Raw genomic sequence first — 22,728 nt, 5'->3', positions numbered from 1 at the left:
AAAAAGTAGAAAATGAAATTTATTGGAAGCCATGGAGATTAACAAAATGAGACATTCAAATGTGTTGCTTAACGTCAATTAGATTTAAATACCTCTCAATTATTAAACTTAAATTCTCACAACATTAATTAAGGTTTTATTATCATTTTTCGGTGTATATTGTAGCAACAATTGTCATGTGAATATATGTAATTTCGTGAAAATCTGAACTTTTAGTTCTTATTTATTTTGTTACAATTTACTTTAAATACTTATTTTAAGTACAACTACTTTTGAACTGATATGACGAATATCACAGGCACAGGAACTAAATAACTGGACTGGGCAACAGAACACATACATAAAGACATGGTCACTTACTTATTATATTCCGCACTTGTTTATCACTTACTAAGAAACACGTTAGTTTAATTAGTTGGTTAAACATTGTCACATCTTTAAGTAGATGTCCATAATTGAAAAATTTGATTAAACAAATTTTCTACTCCTGCTATAATGAACTAGTTGCATAGCAACATATTGGCACGGAAAAGATTTTGTATTTTATTTGTTTTATTGCCAACATTTAAAAGTAGATTTCGTAAGGCATTTTTCTGGCACAATTAGTCACAATTATATTTGGTAAGCTGCGAAGATAAGGCTAATTGAACACTGATAAATTATGGTGCATTTCAAATTGCAGTAGCAAATCAGTCTTCACCACTATGTTACAATTATGATATAATTAAAATGAGAGACTAGAATTAGATTTGATTAGATTTAAAATGTTTTTAAAGTCCCATTTAATGAGGCAAAAGTGGAATTGAAATCTGCTAATAATATAAATTAATTAACTAAACATTAATAAACTAAACTGCTTAACACTAAATTAATTAATTAAATCTTAATTTGAAATATTATTTTTAAAAATAATATAACACTTCTCTCTTTAAATCCGTTTCACTATTATTTCGCAGAAAAGTCGATTGTAAATTACTACCAAGCCGGACTATACTCGCATATACCACTACTCTAAAGAGGAGATTTCATAACGGGAAAACGTCTGGAAACCTCACAATGGATTTACAACAAACGTTCAAAGTTAATTCAACATCCTCGAAACTCCTAAAGCCTCTCTGAATTGTATAGCTTTTATCTCTACTCCGCCTTTAGTTCGAAATAACTCATTCCATATCTGTAACGGGTGTCAGCCGTGGCATGTAAACCTTTTAGCACACCAGTGAATCCATCTATTCCCAAGCAATATGTGAGCGATGTGCAAGAATTACATAAAATCTAAAAATATGAGGCGCAAACTTGTATGTGTTTCTTTTTACCAGTCGTGATTAAGGCGCTGCTTGGATTGTTAGGTCACAAAATAACAGTTCCTATTAATTCATTTATTAATAATTCTTCAAGAAATGTGTTACACAATAAGGATATATTTAACGATTTCCATAGTTATTTTAAGCTGTGATTGTTGCTTAAGATTCTAATCTCCAGTCATCATTTCCATAAATTCTGAAAGAGAAGGAATGTCATTAAAAAGATTTAAATTTGGTAAATAATCGAAAAGATATTAGTAATTTAAGTTAGTTGTACAACAACTTAAAATATAATTTCAAAATCATACTAACCTTCAAGTAATAATAATTTATATGTTTTTTTTTATGAAAAGCATGAAATAAATAAATCTTTAAACCCATTTTTAAACATGGAAGTCAAAATAATTATTTACGTCAGTTGTTTCTTAATTGTTTTCTTGCTACATTATTATTTGCACCATACAATAACTCAGAAAAATCTGCAGAAATTATGAATTCTAATATATAAATATTTTTAAAAGTAAAAGAATTAAATACTTTGGCTAAATACCACAAGTTTTAATTAAGATGCGTTTCTGTCTCTCACTAGGAACATCTATTTAAAACCTTTGAAAGATGTTGTCAAGTGTAAATAATGGATTTTAAGAATTACATACATAATCAGTTGAATGTTTCCGGACTCTAGCATTTAAATAATTTATCTCGTAATTCTTTTCCATTTTGCTTATAAAAATGACGATATACCAGTTCAGTCAAAATATTATTCAAATTGATGAGGTCTTCAGTTATAGTTTACAATATGCCAGTCAGTCAAAGAAACTGGATATTTTCTTAGGTTAAAAACATTATAATTAGTTTACCAACCATCAAAGTCGACGGTCCCAGATGAATCCGTATCGATTTCTGCGATCATCTCGTTAAGCTGATCGCTAGTCAATTGATCATCGAGGGCTGCAAGAATTTCCCTTAAACTTGAGGTAGGGATGTAACCGTTACCTAAAAAGTTGCCATTAAAAGTATATTCTTAGTAACATTAAAATACTCGTTTTTTATATTTTAAAATTAAGCGCTTCAGCCAGTTTTATTTTCGTCCTATTTAAACTCGTATCCTCGCATTGTAGACCAGGTTGATGAGATTTTCATCTCGATCATTTATCAAAAATTCCTCGGATGCCAACTTTAAAAATAAAGTCAACTGGGTCGAAGTCGTATATTTTGCATGTGCCGTTCAAAGGGAAAAACATATTTTTGGTAAGATTTTTACGAATTTAAAATTATTATTATACATTATATGGTGGTGTACAAAACCTTCCAAGCCTTAAAATTAACGCTGTTCACAAAACTTCTGGATTCCTCCTGTGTAGGTTTTTGCTAAGTCGAAATTGCTGATATTTCGCCAATAATACTGTGGGCTTCTTCAGAGCTTGACTGAAACTATCGTCAGCAATTTCAACTAAGCAAAAACCGACGCAGGAGGAATCCAGAAGTTTTGTGAAAAGCATCACAGTAGCCTGTGGAAGTTTCTTTGAAAAGTTAAGATTAATCTTAAACATTAGACATTAAAAAATAACAAGGCAAAGCAAAAGCGATGTCTCGTAAGTTCGTGAAAGGTTATTTTTTTATATTTGCGTATTAACCTATGGGGAAGTCACCGAGAAAAACTTAATTCAAAACATAAGTGGTATAATTTTTGCAGTATTATCTTTTAGACTTGTAAAATAAAACAAATGCACATCGCAAAGTTGAGCAACAGTAGCAAGGTTTTCTATTTTTAAATAGAACACTCTATATATTTTGTGTTATGACGAAAGATATTTTTCTGCTGATTTCAAAAATATAAAAATTGTTGATATTTGGATAAGCTGTTCTTGAATAATTTCTGTTTAAATTTTTGATGAACTAAATACATGCTGATCCAGTTTGCCAGACGTGTGACATATTGTGTAACCTTACGTTAAAACGAAATATTCAATTTCAAGCTTCATTATCATTTAATTTAATGAAACCAAAAGCCTCAGTCTAAAAAAGGGAACCATTGTTAGAAATAAAGATGACGATATGAATATTTTGCTCTGTTTTGAATAATAATTAAAAATAAAATTAATTTCATATGACTTTTTAGAAAATTGTTGCGCAGTTAGGAATGTCATATTACAAAATTCAGTCTACTTTAAAATATTATAATTATCACCCCTACAAATTTATTCCAGTTCAATGTTTATCTGAAGGAAATAAAATTCAAAGAAATGTGGAGGCATATAACAGAGGATCTGGATTTTTTGGCAAAAATTATTTCTGTTCATGAAACAACTTTCATGGCGACAGGTAAACATACATTGGAAAAATAAGCATTATTGGGCAATTGAAAATCGACATAAAACTTGAACCAGTAAAAATACAGTTTTGTAGATCTTGTGGCAATCTGGCCGACCAAATAATGAGACCGATTTTTCTTGATGGATGATGGATATATTAAACTCTATTGATATTTTCCTACGAGGATTTTTAAAATACCTAGTATACAATGAGAGACCTCAGTGTTGACCCAGAGAATTAGTACAAGAAATATTCAGGCTCAGTAGAGATCATCCAGACTTTATTTTGAATGTGATTCATTATAAAATGAGAAATAATATTACAAAATGTTTGGGAAATAATGCTGGATATATAGAAAACACCCATTTACTTCACGTTATATTTTCATTGTTGTTCGTTTAATTATCGGTGCCATCGGTTTTAATATCGTTTTTTGTTAACATATTTGGTCAATCAATATTTATTGAAATAAAAAAAGTATCAATTTGCGGAACGCCTAAACAACTTGATACCATCTGTTTTCTTTCACAACTTTTAAAAGTTTTTCTCTGTGACTTCCTTTAACCCCTGTAGGTGGGTACGCCGATAAAAAAAATCACCCTGAATAAATGAATAAATTAATTTCGGGTAACATTATATCTACGTAGAATAAATTTCTAAAAAGAGGTGAGCTTTGTTCTTCCGGTCTGTTTTGACAAGCCTGGTGATGTTTTCTTTAGTTGTATAAAGAATTGCGGCAGTCTTTATTTTGCTAGCAAAAATTACATGAAGTTATTAATAAGAGTAACATAAAACATTCTCCATTAGAGCGACAGATATAAGTTCTTGCAGCCAAAATCAGGGTCACATGAATTTTTAATATTTATAATTTTATATTTATAACTATAAAACTACAAGTATCCACTAATACTACAAAATAATTTATTTAAGATATTACCTTATTTAATAAGAAATAGGATTAACATCTTTAGAAAATTTGAAACACAAATACAAATTCCCTTTTCAGAAGCTGATTAACCAGGCGTTAAAATTGAAACCTACAAAATTAGAAATTTTAAACATTTGTTTTTGACGTTTTGATTAGTTTCATATTGACATGTTGGCGATAATCGGAGAAGTGACCCGTTTAAACTTACTAATAAATATGTTTCTAAAGCCCGTTTCTCACATGGAAAGTAAATGTTAGGGAATTGAAATTGCTGTTGGTAATTGTTTCACCTTCATGCAATAAAAGCGAATTGCAGCAGGTTATCCAACTTTAAATAAAATAAGCATTTTTTAAGGTCTCTGTTTTCGCTTGGAGTGATGGAAATGATAAGAAAAAAAAACAGGAAAATGTTAAAGTAGCCATATTGTGCATTATCCTAGTGACATTTCTGAATGTTGGCCACCTGAAAATTTTTATACAACTGAATCCGCAACGCAATAAAATTGGAACTCGAAATAAAAATTGCAGCAATTTTATGAAAAGCGAGAATGGGACCTCAAAGACCAGGATTACTTCCTTCTACTGATTTTGTTAAATAAATATTAACTGTCTGTTTCGAGGTATATTGAATATAGGTCAGTGGGTTAAGCGCACGAATTCATTTAAGAATATGCTTGACAATTGAGTTTCCATTTATGGATATCTGTTGAAAGTTTATTAATTACAATTAACAATATATTTATTGTGTATAAGGAAATACAAATATTCCTATAACAAGGTTCTCTAAAAGGTAATGCGTAACTTAATGTTGCGATCAATTCTAACTAGATAGATTACCCCGCATAGCTATCGAGGGAGTACCAGTTGGAAGTCGTCCGACCGGTAGACCACCGAAGAAGTGGAGAGACAGCTGGCAGTCCACATCTCAAGAATTAATACAACGGCAAGCCCCGAATTAACAGATCATTTGATCTCAACCAAGTAGAAGAAGAAGAATTCTAACAGAAAGTTTATTATTCAAAGTGGCCGAGCAAATCGTTTTCCATTGCCTATATCGATTTAAATGCATACACACATTAGAGCACATTTATGCAGATTATTATGGAGCTGAGATAAACAAAATACCAAAACGGAGGAGACAATTCCATGGGTTTACGAACGGTAGCTTTGAGGCTACAGACAATGGAAGATCCAAGTTCTGTTGGTTTTAACAAATTGGAAGCTGCTCTCGTAGGTGCTCTGTTCTAATGGCTGGTCTGCAGCTCCAATATAAATAAAGCCTGAACTGTAATTATACAAAATTCAAAAGGAGGAGACAATTCCATTGATTTAGGAACAGACAATGAAAGATCCAACTTCTTTTGGAGGCTGCTCTCATAGTAATTATTGATTATGATATTATTCTTGTAGGTGGGCGCATTGAGGAGTTTTATGAAAAAATTCAACACTTCAAAATAGACTGAGTTTTTCTAAATTGACGGTGACGATTATACTGTATATCAGAATAAACTCCATGAAACCGTGAACTTCGGGTGTGAATACATACCTTCTTTGTCGTACAATCTGAAAGCTTCTTTCAGTTCTTTCTGGAGAGCTTCTTCGTCTTCGTTTTCTAAGAAGTGAGACGCAACGCGACAGAACGAGTCGAAGTTTACGGTGCCGGTATCTGGAAAAAGAAAAAAGGAAATCACATATCCGAACAGCGTATTACGTTGCCGTTGATTAAGTAAGACCTCGATGGTCAGGTCAACAGGTAGAACGGCGCACGTGATTGCACTGATAATAATTTCTCACGCTGTCGATATTAACGTATCGACTGTCACTTGGGCACCGCTGATTTAGTGAAACAGATAACAATATCGTGTACGGCGAGGGTAGCTCAACTCGTATACTTTATGGATTACCTCTTTGCGGTGTGACAGCAATTTATTACATGGAAAAGCTTAGCGGTAATGGAATAGGGTAATTGCAGAAAGCGCCATTTTGTGATATACGGTCGTTTCACTATGCACGGACTTTGCAGTTTATTGTCCCCTCCACATGAGTCCGAAAGACGAATATCGAATTTTCAGACTTTGCTTTGTGCTTCATAGGTGTGCGGTAGGGATGGAAATGGCGAAAGGCGAAAGGGAAGTTCCGTTGGGTATAATATGTAAATGGTGTATTCTCTTTTTTCACTTCTTGTAGATGATGCTGAGTCTAGTCGTTCTGTTGCATCTTCCAAGACTCTGAGAAATGCAATTAAAACGAATAAGTTAATAGATCAGAAAAGTATTGTGGAGCTTCATTAGATTCTTATGGTTCCAACAGGTGTACCATGTTTAAAAAAAAAGCTTTCTGTTTATTGCTGCGGTATATGTAGGCTCCATCAGGTTTTTTGTTTTCTTAAATTGTACTACTTTTCTTTCGTTTATTCCTGTGCCTTACTTTGCAGATCTGTGTCTGGAGAAACCCAGACATCCGGTATTAATCAAGATCAAACCTTTTCGTATTAAAGTACATATCGTGATAAAGTTTTGAATAACTTTATTTCTATTTTTTCTAGCGGGGATTGAGATTTCAGAAAAATGCGCAAGTTTTCTTAAAAAAAAGAACTGACCAGGATTATTTTAACAATACCGTATTTTAGAAGCAATGATTTTTATATAGGAACATTTTTTCCCAAGAAGACCCCATGTCGTTTTTCTCCATTTTATTTGCCTATGTCGACAGTTGCAGCCACCACGTTCGAATAATTTTTGGAATTTGAATAGTATACATAAAGTTTTACTCTATCGTTAAGTTGTTGTATTGTTATATGTTGCATGTTTCGTTTTTCAAAGAAACTTCCACAGGCAACTGTAATACTATTTACAAAACTTCTGGATTCCTCCTGCGTCGGTTTTTGCGGAGTCAAACTTGTTGACGTTTCGCCAATCATTCTGTTGGCTTCTTCAGAGCTTGAGTGAAACTGGCTTGCATTTTACTCTGTACCTTGGTATATAGATAGATAGATAGATAGATAGATAGATAGATAGATAGATTATTTATTCACAAAACCAGGTGGTACAGTGGATGTTTCGTCAATAAACACAAATAATAAATTACAAGTTTCATTGTAAAAACAATGTATATCATAATCTTAAGTAATGTATAGAACGAATACGAGTATATATTTATATAACAAATATGACAAACCAGTTAATGTAATTTAAAATAAAAGAGAGTATACATTAGAAAAATCTCGGTAAACTTTTAACGTTATTTACGATGCTCTCAGGTACGCTTCAAATTCTTTCAGGCTGTAGAAAGCATTGGCCGACAGGAGCCTCTTGATGTGTTTTTTAAATTGATTTATAGATAAATTTTTTAAGCTTGAAGACAGCAAATTATAATAATATGGTCCCGCGTAACTTAGTGATTTTTTATAAAACATATGGTTGAGTTTTGGCTTCAGCAGATGTTCTCTATTGCGAGTATTGTAACTGTGGATATCAGTATGCTTCCTATGTGAATATTTAATTTATGTGTGATCAAAAGTATTTTAAATAGGTATATACAAGGCATTGTTAATATTTTGTGCTGTTGAAATGTCTCTTTGCATGATTGCCTCGGAGGAAGTTTATAGTGTTTGAGGGGGGTGGGGGGAACTAAATGAGGGGCATAAACACTGTCTCGGATGACTGATTCCCATATTGGTGACAGGTAGAGACCTGAGCCGCGGTTAAGATTGTTAGGTTGCGTATAGATTTCCATAAACACTCGGATTTTTCGTTAAAATTCCATTTGAGACGCCAGGAATCTACAGCCTTCCATGCATATGCGGTAAAGAATACATTGGAGAAATCGGACGAAAAATATCAGTCATCCGAGATGGTGTTTATGCCCCTTATTTAGCTCCACGCCCCTCAAACAATATATACCCGGGTACAGAGTAAAATGCGAGTCAGTTTCAGTCAAGCTCTGAAGAAGGTGCCAACGGGATGATTGGCGAAACGTCAGCAAGTTCGACTCAGCAAAAACCGACGCAGGAGGGATCCAGAAGTTTTGTAAAAAGTATTGCTATTTTCGTGTTTGTTTATCCAAAAGTTAAATGGTTAGGCTGAGGAAATTCCCAATAAATTTATAATCAGGCAAATACTCACCAGGTTTAATTATTCAAATCAGAGGATCCATATCGAGCCGCATTGCTTCGGGGGCTTTTAATAAATGCATCAATAAATTTTGGACCAAAATGCGAAACACGCTTGCGCTGGTTCATTACTTTTGGTTGTTGTTTTTTCATAAATGCTCTATGGAATTAATGTGCAACCCAAAAAGTCAGCTTTTATGTTAAAATCTGAAGTTTTGCTGAAGTTTTCGTTAGAAGAAGTTGCAAAAAACCTAACCTTGACTAAGATTTCATCGAAAATTATTCTTGTTGGTAATTGGCTGTATTGCTGTAGTTTTTCCGTATATTTTCCTTTCGAAGCAGTTTCGTAAAAATCGCAAATCGACCTAACAGCGGATGCACACAATTTCCCGATTGCGAGAAATATATTTTATCGAAATACATGTAATTGAAGCAATAACGGTTTTTGGTCGAGTGATTCGGGCATTCCGAATAGTCCCAGTGAGTGCATTCGCGCAAATGATGTGGAAATAATCACTTGGAAAAGCGTTCGAATTCGGATGCGTGTGCGACTCTCGTAGGAAGGGTCCTCGTCCAGCGAAAAATATCCAAATAACGACCCGTCGCTAACGCTACGGCTTATAAAATGCCCCATCTATCGGTACTTTATTTAAAAGACGAATTTAGCCATTTTTAAGGGTAAAACTGAATATCTGGGAATTCTTTATCCTAGTTGGGATTTCATTTAAACTAGCCTCCGCATTGAAATTGCTTGTTCTAAATCGGAAGCCCGCATATTCGTTTGAGCGCGTTTATTTCAAGCAGTCGTGCTGATTTTCCTCTATCCCAGTTTCGTGGTATCTCCACCGAGTTGCGTTTTCAGGTAACATCTTTTTTATTATGCCATTATCAAAAGGGCTGTAATGTAGAAACTAACAACTTTTATATTTCAACGTAAAAAACTTGATCCCCACTTCGGTAAAGTTTTGTAAATAGTATTACGGAAGCTTGTGGAAGTTTCTTAAAGAAAAAGAAAAAAAAATGACAAAATCTAAGCAGATAAAAATTTTATCTTTTCAAAAAATTAAATTTTATATTTGAAATTTTGCTAAATTAGGTCTATCGGAACATGTATGTCTGAAAAGCACGGGAATGTTTGTTGGCGTACTTCCGAAATATAATAAATATAATATATAATAAAGATTCTTTGGCTTTCTTGTTAAATCTCTAAATCAGTTAAATCCGATAAATATATACCGTTCTTTCTATTCTCCACCAAATGCCAAACTTAATACATGCTATTCTTATTTAATTGTCAATATGATGAACTATTTTAATAATTACGGTGCTTAATTTTATTAAATAAAATATATTTGCACAATAAAATGCAGTGTGTATAATTCAGTCTGCACCATATAATATATCGTAATAAAAATTATCCGCGGTCTAAAACTTGAAATACAAATATGAGATATAAAATTTGTTGGGCCGTTAGCAGATATGAATTCTGCACAAATAATTTTTGAAAATATCGACAATTGTTGTTAAGAAACATTGTTGTATGTTATAAGCCTGATATTTTTATTAGCACTGATGGTTGATGACAAATTCCTTATAGAGGAAATAAAGCTTGTTGTTATGAAACCTAACAAGCGATGTGGTAGAGCAAAATTATCTAAAGTCTAATATGGAGTTTTTATAAACTCGAGATATCTAAAGTTATTGACAATAGTTTTCAGCTATAATCAACTATTCTTAATAACAGTTGTCAATATTTTCGGAAATAAATGTGACTTTTAATAAGGAATAACTTTTTTTATAAAAGTAACGAAAAATGCCCATATGGTGCAGACTTCATTGAGCAAGCTCTATAAAGATATACACTTTTTTTGGTAAATTTTAATTTACCAGGTTTTAAATAAAAAACCGCTAATAAGTTATATCGAAAATAACGGGTTTTAAAAAAGTTGCAGAATCGCTCTAGGTCTCACAAAAAAGAACGAGTAGATTTCCTTTAATAATAAATTTTTCATGGATTTAGATTTTATAATAAACAACAAAAGGTTGTGTTCGTTTGTGCATATTCTTCGAGAAGTCTGCGTGACTCACATATTGAAATGTTTGTGCCCGGTTTTTCTCAAAGACGGAGCGTAATGAAACAAAATTTCCTACATCGATCCGTTTATCGATGATTATTTTTTGAACTGCTTTTTCCATACAGTTTGTGCAAATAAGACTCCTTAATCATTACGAATATTTTCTATGATAGGCGGCTGGCAGCGGGCCAAAGGAGTTTCCCGGACTGGAAAATCTAATTGGGCCAGACCTCTAAGTGCCATTACGGGCTCGTTATTACCTTAAAAATTCGAAGAGAATTAGGTTACACGGAATGTTGGTGCTTTTTTGCGAATCATGGTGAAAGACAAGGGTATGGACACTGTTGATATCTTGACCGCAATTGGATTCGATGCATTTTCGAAAAATTTTCAATCGCTTTTGGAAGCTATACTTCGAAAATAACAAGGTAATTAATCACACGACACCGACAAGAATGGAAACTTTTGCGAGTTATTCGAGTCGGTCGAGCTCCATCTGCTCGTACTGACCCAATTTTAGGTGATTACCGACGAACTTTAAAGACGTACGGAAACTTCAACCGATATTCGTAAAATCCTCCATATTAAATTCAGATATTCGGAAACAATGGCTCATATATCAAAGTCCGCTGTTTCTAAAGACACGGTAATATTTCTTCCCTCAGCCGAACCGACGTATTTGACGTTGATACAGGGACGTACTAATGTGAACAACGAGAAATACTCAGTAGATGAAAAAATGTTCAAATTTTTATGTTTGCCAAAAAAAAAATTATACGCTCAACAATCAACTTTTAGCACGATATTGATATTCATTTTTTCAATTCAACCGCATTTGTTATTGGCACACCTCAAGCAGCGATGAGATTTCTGCACATGCGCTTTTTAATGGGAGATGAAAGTTGCTTGAGCGTTAATTAAAGGGAGTAAAAGACCGTCGAAATTGTAGAGAATTCCTAAAGGTTAATATAAAGTGGTGGTTGGTCTCATTTAAGGGATCCTTATTTTGGTATTAGTACTTCAATCCTTAAAGAAGCAAAATACTCTTAAGAAAAATTAAAATTTGTATCTGGTTTTGATTTCATTGTCATTGTATTATCCTAAAGCCACACAGGCATATTATGCAGTATAGTGTTAAAATAGCTCAAAAGTTTCTAAATCCAGAATCACAATCATTAAACAACATAAAATAACATATCCCTTAACATCTTCCAAAGGTAAGTTTTTCCTCTTGCTCTACTCTGAGGAGCGCACGAAGTGTTAATAATACGAAATGCAAAATTGTATTTAAGGAACCAGGACACCTTGAGAACCCATTATGAATACAGACCGAAAGGCTTAAAATACTCCCCAGAACATGTCGACATTCATATTGCACATTTAATAATAGCAGCGATCCTGTTTTCCGATGAAAAATATTAAGAACTTTTCATCGCAAAAAGAAGATCCAAGTCTATTTTACACACATTTTCTCTATGTTTCATTATTTTCTATCAATTTGTTTATAATATACGATGTATTAAAATTTTTCGTCAAATTTTATTTATACCGACGGATTTCAAGAACTCAGAACAAATTAGGGGCTCTTGAATAATTTGAACTGGAAATTAAGATACGAGTAACCAGAATCTGTTAAAAAGATTTGTCACATCTAGTATATCCACGTATTTCATATTAAAAATATTATATATTAAATATATTAGTATTAATTAACTGAAACAATTTCTGAACTGGAATTCCTTAGGGCAGTTGAGGAAAATATAACTTACTAAACGTCCTAAACCGGACCAAAAATGCCACGACCGCCATTAATTAGTTGATGATCATCTGTCTCATTTGAAAACAGGTTTGCTCTGATAGATACAAGATAGAAGCGTACTTCGTATTATATGCCTTGTATATGACAGTATTGCCAAAGTTAAAAAGTATTAATTACAATTTTGAAAAATTTGTTGTAGATAAAAAATTATATTCGAATATTCACCTCGAAGCAATTAACATACGGATACCGTTCTGGCGACATTTATAGCAAATCGGTTTTCTTGTCGGGTTATCTAGGTCTGCTTATTTTTTTGAAAATATTTTAATACCGCCATTTGGAGTTGGTTTGACTGACAACTTATCAAATTCGACCCTAATGTTTTGGGCGGTCGCGTAAGGCCGATGCGACTCTGTACAGAGAGAGCTCTAGAGGGAATACTTCAATCGTATTAAATATTTGATGAATGTCTTTTACTTTCCGGATTTGCTTTTTATGCGATGATTGATGGGGAGGGAAGGGTTGGTTTTTACTTTGTCATTATTTCCGAAATTTGGTGCAGGTCTGTTTTTGCCTTGACGCTTCGCATCGTGAAGAAATTTTGTACTGCACACTAACCTACACTTCGCATAATTTTTCGTAAAGACACTATTCATGTTTACTTAAAATATGAAGTACATTACATTTGATTTTAAATTTTAAAGTAGTGATTTATCAAATTACTATCTACCTGAAAGCCTCATTTATGAACAAAGAAATGATGGGGTGGGGTTCAGCTCTTAATTTCACATGATATTACTATAAATAGTTTTCAGAATTTATAAAAAGCTCCTTTAACAAAGTGATGTGGGACGTCGATACGGACTTACACCGCCGACTGTCTCCATGGCTTGGAAGTGCACAGAAAAAATCATTCAGGCTGAAGCGGCAGGCAGTTCTAGTAAAAAACTAAGAAAACCAATTTGAAGATTTGGATTGGGCAATGTTGCAGTGGTTCCAACAGCAACGGTTTAAAAATGTACCACTCTCTGGACCTATCGTAAAAGTAAATGCAGAAAAGTTTGCTGAACAGTTTGGCATTATCGATTTCACGGCTTCGGAAAGATGGTTGGGGAAGTTCAAACAGAGACGGTATAAATTATGGACAGATAAGTGGCAAATTGGCTGGAGAAGACGTGGCCAAAACTAGCAGCCCGCTGACGACATTTTTAATGCTGACGAAACTGGTATTTTTTACAAAATGACGCCCGATAAAATTCTTAAATTTAGAAGCGAAAATTGTGTGGGTGGAAAACTTATATTACTTTTCTTAGATAACTGCCCTGCATATCCCCATATTTCTAATCTACGGAGTACTGAATTGGCATTTCTTGCAGCCAAAACAACAAGTGTATTTACAGCCGATGGATCGGAGCGTAATAAGAAGTCTTAAGAGTCGATATAGGAAAAACATTTTAATTGAAATGATCGAGTCCGAAGACAAATTTTCCATTAAAATGCTAGATGCAGTGAACTTTATTAGTAAAGCTTCGAAAGAGGTGAACACTACTATCGTCATGCAAGACTTATTACCGAGACAGAATGCCAGCAGGATTTGGAAGATGGTCAGCCACTAAGCGAGTGGATAAAGCAGTTTCAGGCAACAATTACGTTTACAAGTGAGGAGTTGCAAGATTTTATGGTGATAGATCAGGATTTGCCTACAATAAGCAAGAAAGGGTGAGGAAGAGCACGAAGAGGAAGAAGAAGATGAAGAAGTTGATCTGGGACCACCACCAACCATTCAACAAGCCCTTTATTCAGTTAAGCTGCTAGATAATTTTTTTATGTGTCATGGGGAAGATGCACCTCACGAATAAATGATGAAAATACAAGCCAAACTACGAGATGCGTATTGGCATACTAAAAAAATTCAAAATAAAATGACCGATTATTTGAAACATTAATTGTAGTTCTTCAATATTTATATAAAATATTCCTAAATAGATGTTAAAATATGTGTATAAAATAATTAAATATTACAGAACACATATGCGTAATGTTATTTTTTAGGTGCCTATAACTCTTGATAACGAAAACTCTTTATAAAGAAAAAAAGCAGTCCCTTCAATTTCGCTAAATAGAGTTTCGCCTGTATATTGATAGCCTTTCTTCGTCCATAGCTTTGCCATTACTGCTCCTTTTCCAAAATTCCATGTGCCATCTTTGAATATGTCCGAGAAGTTTAACCCTACGTATCGCTCGCCAACAGAAACCCGCCACACCGGGTCTCTATTTTATTATTTTATTTTACGATCTTCGACATGTATAATCTCTTCAGATAACATTATCCTACCTCAATACTAATGCAATCTTAGATACTTTCACATTTTTATCAGTCTAGTACTAGGAAGAAAGGGAAAAAGAGATTGGGTAATCTGAGAAAGATGTTGCCGCGTCAAGGAAATACATAATTTAAAATATACAATAATATAAACCGTTGGTGGTTCTTTAGATACCTCTGAGAAGCTATCCACTATGTGCTACGGGGTGCAAAATAAGTTCTTACCTTCTGGATCTTCTTCAGTCAACATGGCTTCCAGTTCTTTGTCATCGTAACTGTGTCCCAAGGTGGTGAGGATCGTCCTTACTTTTTCCCGTTCGATGGAGCCACGTTTCGCAGAGTCGAACATAGAAAACGCCCTTTTAAGCACTGAAAAATGTACGCCGAACTTAAAGAGGGATTAATCGAGATTATGGACGTAATTTAGTTTGTTATTTCTAGCAGGAGCAATAAGAGTTATTGTGGTGTTGGTGAGTACTTTATCTGGTAATACATTTTTTTTTATTTCATCTGCAGTCATTAAGCGAAAGCGAGTAAAAATTTTGCCCGCGCTATAAAATTTGGCCGTTAAAGCCTTTATATTATAGCAAAAGGAGTCGTTTTTACGATAAGGTTTATTTATCTTCGCTATAATCTCGTGAAATTAATCATAATTTCAGATTTAAGTACCTAAGTGACGATAAAAAATAGTCATTTTGTTTCTAGCCACGTAAATTTTGTTGCCAGCGAAAATGAAAATTAGTATTTTTTTTGGCGGGCGGGATTTTGGCGATGCATTCGGTGCGGCAATGAAAATGGAATTCTAATGCGATTATTATCGCTTTTTAACAGTGATTCTTGCTGACGTTTTAATGAAGCAAGCTGGTACTTTACAGGGTAGAAGAAAGAGTTTTTACTAAAATCATTAATCATAGTTAGCATCGTGATAAAAAAAAAACATATGAAAAATCATTCTCAGTTGCATTAAAGTTCGCAGAAATGAAAAAAATGACGAATAATTTTGATTAATATCTTGAAAGTTATATTCAATATATGTTGATTATGAAAACAATTATCACCATTGGAGAAAGCTAAACACGCGGAAAGGTAAATCTTTAATTTCGTCTATTGATTTAGTAAATTTTCCTGTACAGGTTTATTTATTATATTATGACACCCACCTAGAGGGTTAATTTTTTGAAAGATAGAAAAAAAGTCTAAATACAAAAGTTTAAAGATTTTTACTCTGTTATCTTATGCAAATGTCAGAAAAAACAAACGACGATCGCAAGCCGTCAAAATGACAGCAACATCTTTTTTTTAAGGGAATGCCCTGTATATTATTAGGTTTAATCGTAGATCTCTTCTTCTTGGTTTGAAAAACATATAATTTATTGACATTTCATTTAGCCGTTTTAGAGATATTTTATTTTAAAAATTATTATCATTCGAGATTTTTTTAAAATGATCAAGTCTATGTTTGAAATTGTTTTAACAATGTTTTACTTTTGACAACTAGTCAAAACTAAAGGTCTGCAGCGTAAGTTAAATAATTTAAGATATTTCAAAAAATATATGCTGAGGAAGAAAAACACCAAATAATAAAATTATGTTATTCAAACAATAATAATATCAATAATTAATGAATGCTAAACATTTTCCACATAACAACATCGACATCGGACAATATTTACTTTCAATTTTCTGTTAATACACGAAGTGATAAAACCAGAGGTTTCTCTCTTTAGATCGTATAAAACGATTAAGCCTTTCTCTTGTCACTTGTAAACTTTCAGGCCTATTATAATCAATTTTATTTTTTTAAGTATCCCCACAAAAAAATGTCTCAAGGATTCAGGTCGGGGCTGTGGGCAGGCCATTTGATAGTTTCTTGCCTACCTATCAAAAGTCTATATTTATTATTTAGATAATGGGTAACCTGTTGGACAATATGTGGAGGTGCTCCATCTTGATGCCAAATTAAATTCAAATAATTCCTAACTAAGCAACAATTAACTTGAGGTCGATAAGAACATTAAAATTTCTTGAAAAAGATGGGAAAATGCATGGCAAATAAATTAAATATTAAAATTGCGGGTTGCACTTTGCCAAAGTTAAGTTTTTTATAAAAACTGATGAAGTTGTTAACCAAGAATGATTCAGTGAAATGTCCATCAATTTCTGCTTTCGGACTCTTCCGAAAAGTTTTACTTAAACTTAAATAATATATACTTCGGTTTGACGTTTTGTTATATACTTTATGTGAAATTGAATTTCTACAAACCAAAATTGATAAATTCAATGTTCAAAATTTTACATGTTGCATCTTGGAATTAATGGGAAAAACTTCATTTTTGTACCAGGGGTTATGGAATCCAATATAATTTGTTTTGGTTATGCTGCAGTACAACTAATTTGGCCAGTTGAACAGTTTGTCAAGAGCATGCAAATAGCTTGGGAGACATTAGTTAAAAATAAGATCAAAAAGTGAGTGAGCAATAATACATAAGCAATGTGCAAGTCTACAAATGCGTAACATTCCTAGAAACTCGTTGATATTGATGGTTATGATGCGTTATGAAATAGCATATCCAAATATCTTAAACAAAATGTTAACGTCTAATCAATTTTCGGCAGGATAAATCAAATCTGATTTGCAATTTTCGTAGAATCGGGGAAGCTTCACGAATCTTTGCGTACAACAATGGAAAATAAAACAAACTCGTTCATTCCCGAGGAAATCAATCTCGGGGGTTTTAAAACAAACCGTAAGCTGTTTTAAAATAAATTGTTTTCATTCTCGACTTGCGTTACCAAATTCTTTCTTAATAAAACACCGCGCGCCCAAAATAAATTTGTCGCTATAAATAAACAAGATTTATTTCCGAAGAATGCCGTAGCGTCTATTATTAAATGCGTCCAAAAATCCGTAGAATTTCGGGGAGAGAAGCGTTACGTTTTTGCTTAACATGGAAAGTATGCCGAAATTATATAGCAAAACTCGTTAAGTGATCACTTACGTTGAAGTTGGGCATCGTCGACGTCAGCCTGTAAAGAAAATACACGTTAAACTTTTATTTTCAGTAATTCGTACTCATTGGAACGAAAAACGCCGTAACCAAAAATATCGACAACACGTATTAAATCCTCCGCGCCACCCACATTTGAAAATCACGCCCGTTATATGCCATGCGAAAAAAGAAATTAAAAATGATCTCATTTGACGTGGTTTAAAAGGAAACAATAAAATAAAAAAATACTCGATGTGACGCATTTTCTCGTATGTTTGAATTTTGATGCCGAATTCCCTTTTTATCTCCAAACTATCACGCAAAGATCAAACTTCATTCCATATCAATTTCGTCAAACTTAATAGGTTTATCATTGCGTTAAAAGTCCAGAAGCTGGAGGGATAGGTGACGTCACTGGGCGTGCTAAACTGGATGAAATAAATCGCCGTTTGCTTGATTATCCTTGATACGTAATACCTTGTTTATTGTAAAATTAAAACGAACATAAACATCAGTGAGACAACATGGCACGCGACAATATTTGGAACAGTTAATTTTTCAAAGAAACTTCCACAGGCTACTGTAATACTTTTTACAAAACTGAGCAGAAATTGCTGACGTTTCGCCAATCATCCTGTTGGCTTCTTTAGAGCTTGACGGTTTCAGTCAGCAATTTCGACTCAGCAAAAACCGACGCAGGAATCCAGAAGTTTTGTAAAAATATAAAAAAATTGGAACAGTTGTTACTCGTGCAAACTAATTGTAATTTGCCTGTTAGGGATCAATATTTATCATTAAGAGGGAACAGACAAGTACCAAAGATGATATATCTTGGTTGATAAAATATCTAGCAGCCAACCACCAACCGCGCAGCTCCGCTCCCAAAACAATGATCTGAAATTCACGTGGATTTGGCTACTTGAATACATAGGAATTTCTTTCCTATGTTGAAATCAACATCAATAGTTTGGAAAGGTACATTCGTATAAGCGACTCATTTTAAAATTTAGTTTGAACTAACATGACTTTGCAAAGTCGCCACTCAGCATGGCAGCTGACAGTTCCTCCATCCTCCAATTTTCAATTTCAATGTGGAATTTTTCGGCAGGGTGTCTCAAAACGGTCCCATATCCATTTAAACTTTCAGGAAAAAAAGAGTTAAGTTTATGCAGAGATTGCTATTTAGAAAGTAAATGTCTCAAAAAGTGGGTTAGCGATATAATCATACGAAAATGTTATATCCTTCTGAGGCGCACAAATTTTAAGGTATTTACAGCACCTACCGTACCTAATAGATAACACAATTAAATTAGAACAAGAAATGTTCAGATTTTAACAGTTGTTTAATGATTTATGACAGCTGTTTCGGCAACACCGTGGCTTTGTATATTTTCCTTTTCATATTTGATAAAGGCACGGTGTTGCCGAAACCGCTGTCATAAATCATTAAACGACTGTAAAAATCTGAACTTTTTTTTTCTAATTTTATTGGGTTAAATGGATTTTCAGCAGGTAAAAGCCACCTTATTCCAAATCGTAATAGTAAATATTAGATTTGATAAAAACTTCCTATCAATTAAGATTAATCCACGTTTTTCCAGGAAAAGTTAAAATCAATGGTTTATATCTCAAGAGCCAGTAAAATTATTTAGGCAGATTTTGTGATAGGTTGCAACTTTCGACTTACCGGGTCATTTATTTTCAACCATTCGTTGGATTTTCTTTTTCAAAAAGTTAATTAATAACACAAAATTGAATAATAATGCAAAAAATCATATAAACCTAATGATACCACAAATATAACATAGATCTATATTCCTGCCACCAAAAAAGGAATTATTAAAACCACTCCTAAACCTAAAATTCCAATAAACATACTGCGGATTAAACTGAACCCGACTAGACGAAAAATTATTTGCAATTAATATAGTGTGCTAGATGGAGTCGCACTATATCTTGGTGAAGTTGCGGTTTAAGCACACACGTATAAAATAGAATATTATAAATCTCAATCACCGAACCAACTGCCAAATTGATCTGAAGCGAATATTAACTAAATTTATTAAGTCTAAAACTTTACCATGCGAAACCCGGCGAGATAAACAGATCGGACAATTTGACGAGTTGGCAGCGGTCGATTCCATTTGGTTTTCGAAAGTGTACGTGGAAATTTCCAATTGAACTTGAATTGCAACCAGCCAAGTTTTACTAGTTGGGCGGCCTACCATTACGTTTGGTAAAATGGTAAAAAAGGTTTTGCACTTGAATTGATAGACCAGCATTTCAGATAATGCAAAGTTTGTGTGACTTTCAGCGACTAAATGGATAGCCTACAATTTTTAATTCTTAAAAGAAAAGAAAATTCATAAAGCAGCAAAGTTTCTATGATCTTATTCGGAGAGGTCGAATTTCCGCTAACATTTAGCTACCGTTACCAGAAGTTAGTATTGTTTATAATTCTGTTACAATTTACAGCAATAGGAATGATTAGGGTTGTGGAATTGACCTGTCAATTTTTTTTGTTCAATGGACCGGTCAATTGCCCAAAATAATTTTTAAAATACCATGAAATTTATAATTATTTATATTGTGCTTTACGTTGCCGTAGCGTCATTCTGGGAAACAAATGGAGTGGATATTCTTATTGGGATTCCCTGAATCGCTAAGTGTCGTATTCGGATATTCCTTGAATACATATTATTATTAAATAACGATAGATAACCTTCAACAATGGTAAGATTTTATTTAAAACATTTTTTGAGTAATCTATTAAAAAGTTGTCAATTGACAGTTCAATTAAAAAGTGGTCAATTGCCCAGTCCCAACACTAGGAATGATGACCTAGAAAATTTTACCTACACAGTTTTCGCAAGAAAACTAACCTGTTCTACTCCCTGTTCAATACTGAAAATATTTGTGCATCCGTTTTGCTGTTTTAATTATTTGAAAATCCAACTTCTATTCATTTTCATGGTTTACCGGTAAAATACTACATAACGATCGGTGCTATTGGTTAACAAAGTCCTGTCATTATTAGTACTATTACTGTTATTATACTATAATTATTATTAAATGAGCGGAGAGTTAAGAAAGAAATATTTAGGATAAGTTGTCATTGTCAGAAACAATTAATAAAACCATTGCTTTTTACAGATTGTTCAATTTTTTCGTTTTTGGGTTAATATTAGAATATTAATAGATTTTTTTTGAGTCAAAATCGTGAAATCAAGATTGGGAAACACTGCGATGAAGCCAACCAGGCGGCTTCATACTATAATATTAACAAACGGGTCTGAGCTACAATATAGTTGCAATGCAATATTAAGTTTGCGAACAATTTATGAGGAAACTTCATGTTCAGAATTTACACAGCACTAATAACCTCAACCCGATCCGCTATTCTTTGCAACAAAAACACCCGGAATCCGTGCATAAGCAGCATTAATTATTAAGTAATGTCAAAGTTAAACTGCTGCATAGAAAGGTAAATTTAAAAACGAAAAAATAGAAGAAGCCAAGCATAAAACTTTTAAAATAAATCAAAAGGACCGCTAAGACAAAACCGTTTATCTCACTGGGACAATAATTTGCACAGTCGCACAAAACTAACCATTTCGGATTCGATAGCACTGGAAGCCTGTTTTCGACGGGCAAGAACTTCAGACTGGATTGGAAACACTTAACCGAAAAACACGCAGAGATATTCCAAACTCACTCCCGCACAATAGAAGACGAGACGAGATTTTATATTTAGATAAACGGATCTTGAGTTGAGCTGCTTACTGGATGTTAACGAGCTGAAACGGATTTCAACTTTAACAGAACAAAAAAATATTAATGCTGATTGAATATGTTTTTAAACGGAGCGAAGCCAATTTTTAGTCCATTGAGAAAAAGTGGCTCTTAAAAAAAAGCAGTTTGAAGACTTGAAATAATGTAAGTTGGTACAAAATATTTAATAAGCTGTAGGCGATAAATGATTTGTCAATGTCAATTTCATTTTTTTTTGTTTTGTTTGTTCGTTTGTTTCTTTACTCCGTTCAAGTTTTTACCAGGCTGATCGAATTGGATGCATAATAATATTTCTCAGAACTCCAAAATTAAATCGATTCATGCAACTCATTTTTGACGGTTTTTGAGTTACTATTGTGCAGCTCAGATACTTACCAACAACTTTTACTATGAAAAGTCTAGAAGAATCTAATTGAAAAAATATTGATGGATAGTAATGAAGCAAATCCTTTAAACATATTTTTCTCAAAACTAGAAATAATGAATTACGATAGTCTTCGTTACATGAATCGAAATAATAATCGATTCTCAAAATAACCGAAAATGTCACGACTTTAATAATGTACTAAAATGAAAGGTTTCTTGAAAAACTCTGAAGTTCAAAAATTTAGAAAGTTGTTTCCAACAGCGGAAACCTCCATCCAACAGCTACCACGAGAAATTCAAATTGTGATGTTACTTCTAAAATGCGAATGGTTATTTTATGAACAACATTTAAATATTTTCTGAAACACATGATTTATCTCGATTGAATTAGATTTGAAATACTGTCCAGAACAAAGACTTTGATGGGCATCCACCTATGTGTCAAGTTAATAAATTTAAGATATTTGGGAATGACTTCAGACAATTTACAGGTTTATTGGTGATCTAGAATTGTAAAAGCAATATTTGAATTTAATTTCCGAAAAATATGGTGTTATCCTCTAACTATGTTTTCGAAGCCAACCCCGCTAGTGGTCAAAATAATCTTCCGTACCTTTTGATATTTTAAAAATATTAATCGTTTAGCGAGAAAGATCTAATCTGCAATTCAAAATGTTCCCAGATGTCTAACGTCAAAATTGCGCACCAAGCACCATTTTTATTCGGCATAAGGGCGTTTTGTCACGCTTTCGGCTTTAGCAGTA

The 22,728-nt window shown here is 33.3% G+C and overlaps 2 protein-coding genes across 6 annotated transcripts in view; one reads left to right on the top strand and one right to left on the bottom strand.

Moving 5' to 3' along the window:
- LOC132700211 (neo-calmodulin-like) overlaps positions 1–22,728 on the top strand; it is an 87,447-nt gene that overhangs the window by 43,862 nt on the left and 20,857 nt on the right. The window lies entirely within an intron of this gene.
- LOC132700215 (troponin C-like) lies at positions 1,365–21,546 on the bottom strand. Its single transcript, XM_060667419.1, has 6 exons — positions 21,417–21,546; positions 17,816–17,843; positions 15,042–15,185; positions 6,095–6,214; positions 2,169–2,300; positions 1,365–1,500 (listed from the first exon to the last, which is right to left on the bottom strand). The coding sequence occupies exons 1-6, from the start codon at positions 21,417–21,419 to the stop codon at positions 1,472–1,474; spliced, it is 456 nt and encodes a 151-aa protein (XP_060523402.1). The 5' UTR covers positions 21,420–21,546; the 3' UTR covers positions 1,365–1,471.

Source organism: Cylas formicarius, unplaced genomic scaffold, assembly GCF_029955315.1.
Source record: "Cylas formicarius isolate icCylForm1 unplaced genomic scaffold, icCylForm1.1 PGA_scaffold_3__17_contigs__length_32017465, whole genome shotgun sequence".
NCBI lineage: Eukaryota > Metazoa > Arthropoda > Insecta > Coleoptera > Brentidae > Cylas > Cylas formicarius.
Note: the sequence above shows the minus strand (reverse complement) of the source record. Positions and strands in the feature narration are given on the sequence as shown.

Coding starts and splice junctions, on each gene's coding strand:
- LOC132700215 (XM_060667419.1), bottom strand. Junction 2,301..6,094: donor CAGATTGTACGACAAAGAAG/GTATGTATTCAC, acceptor GCAACTTTTTAG/GTAACGGTTACATCCCTACC. Junction 1,501..2,168: donor TGGGACCGTCGACTTTGATG/GTTGGTAAACTA, acceptor CTTCTCTTTCAG/AATTTATGGAAATGATGACT.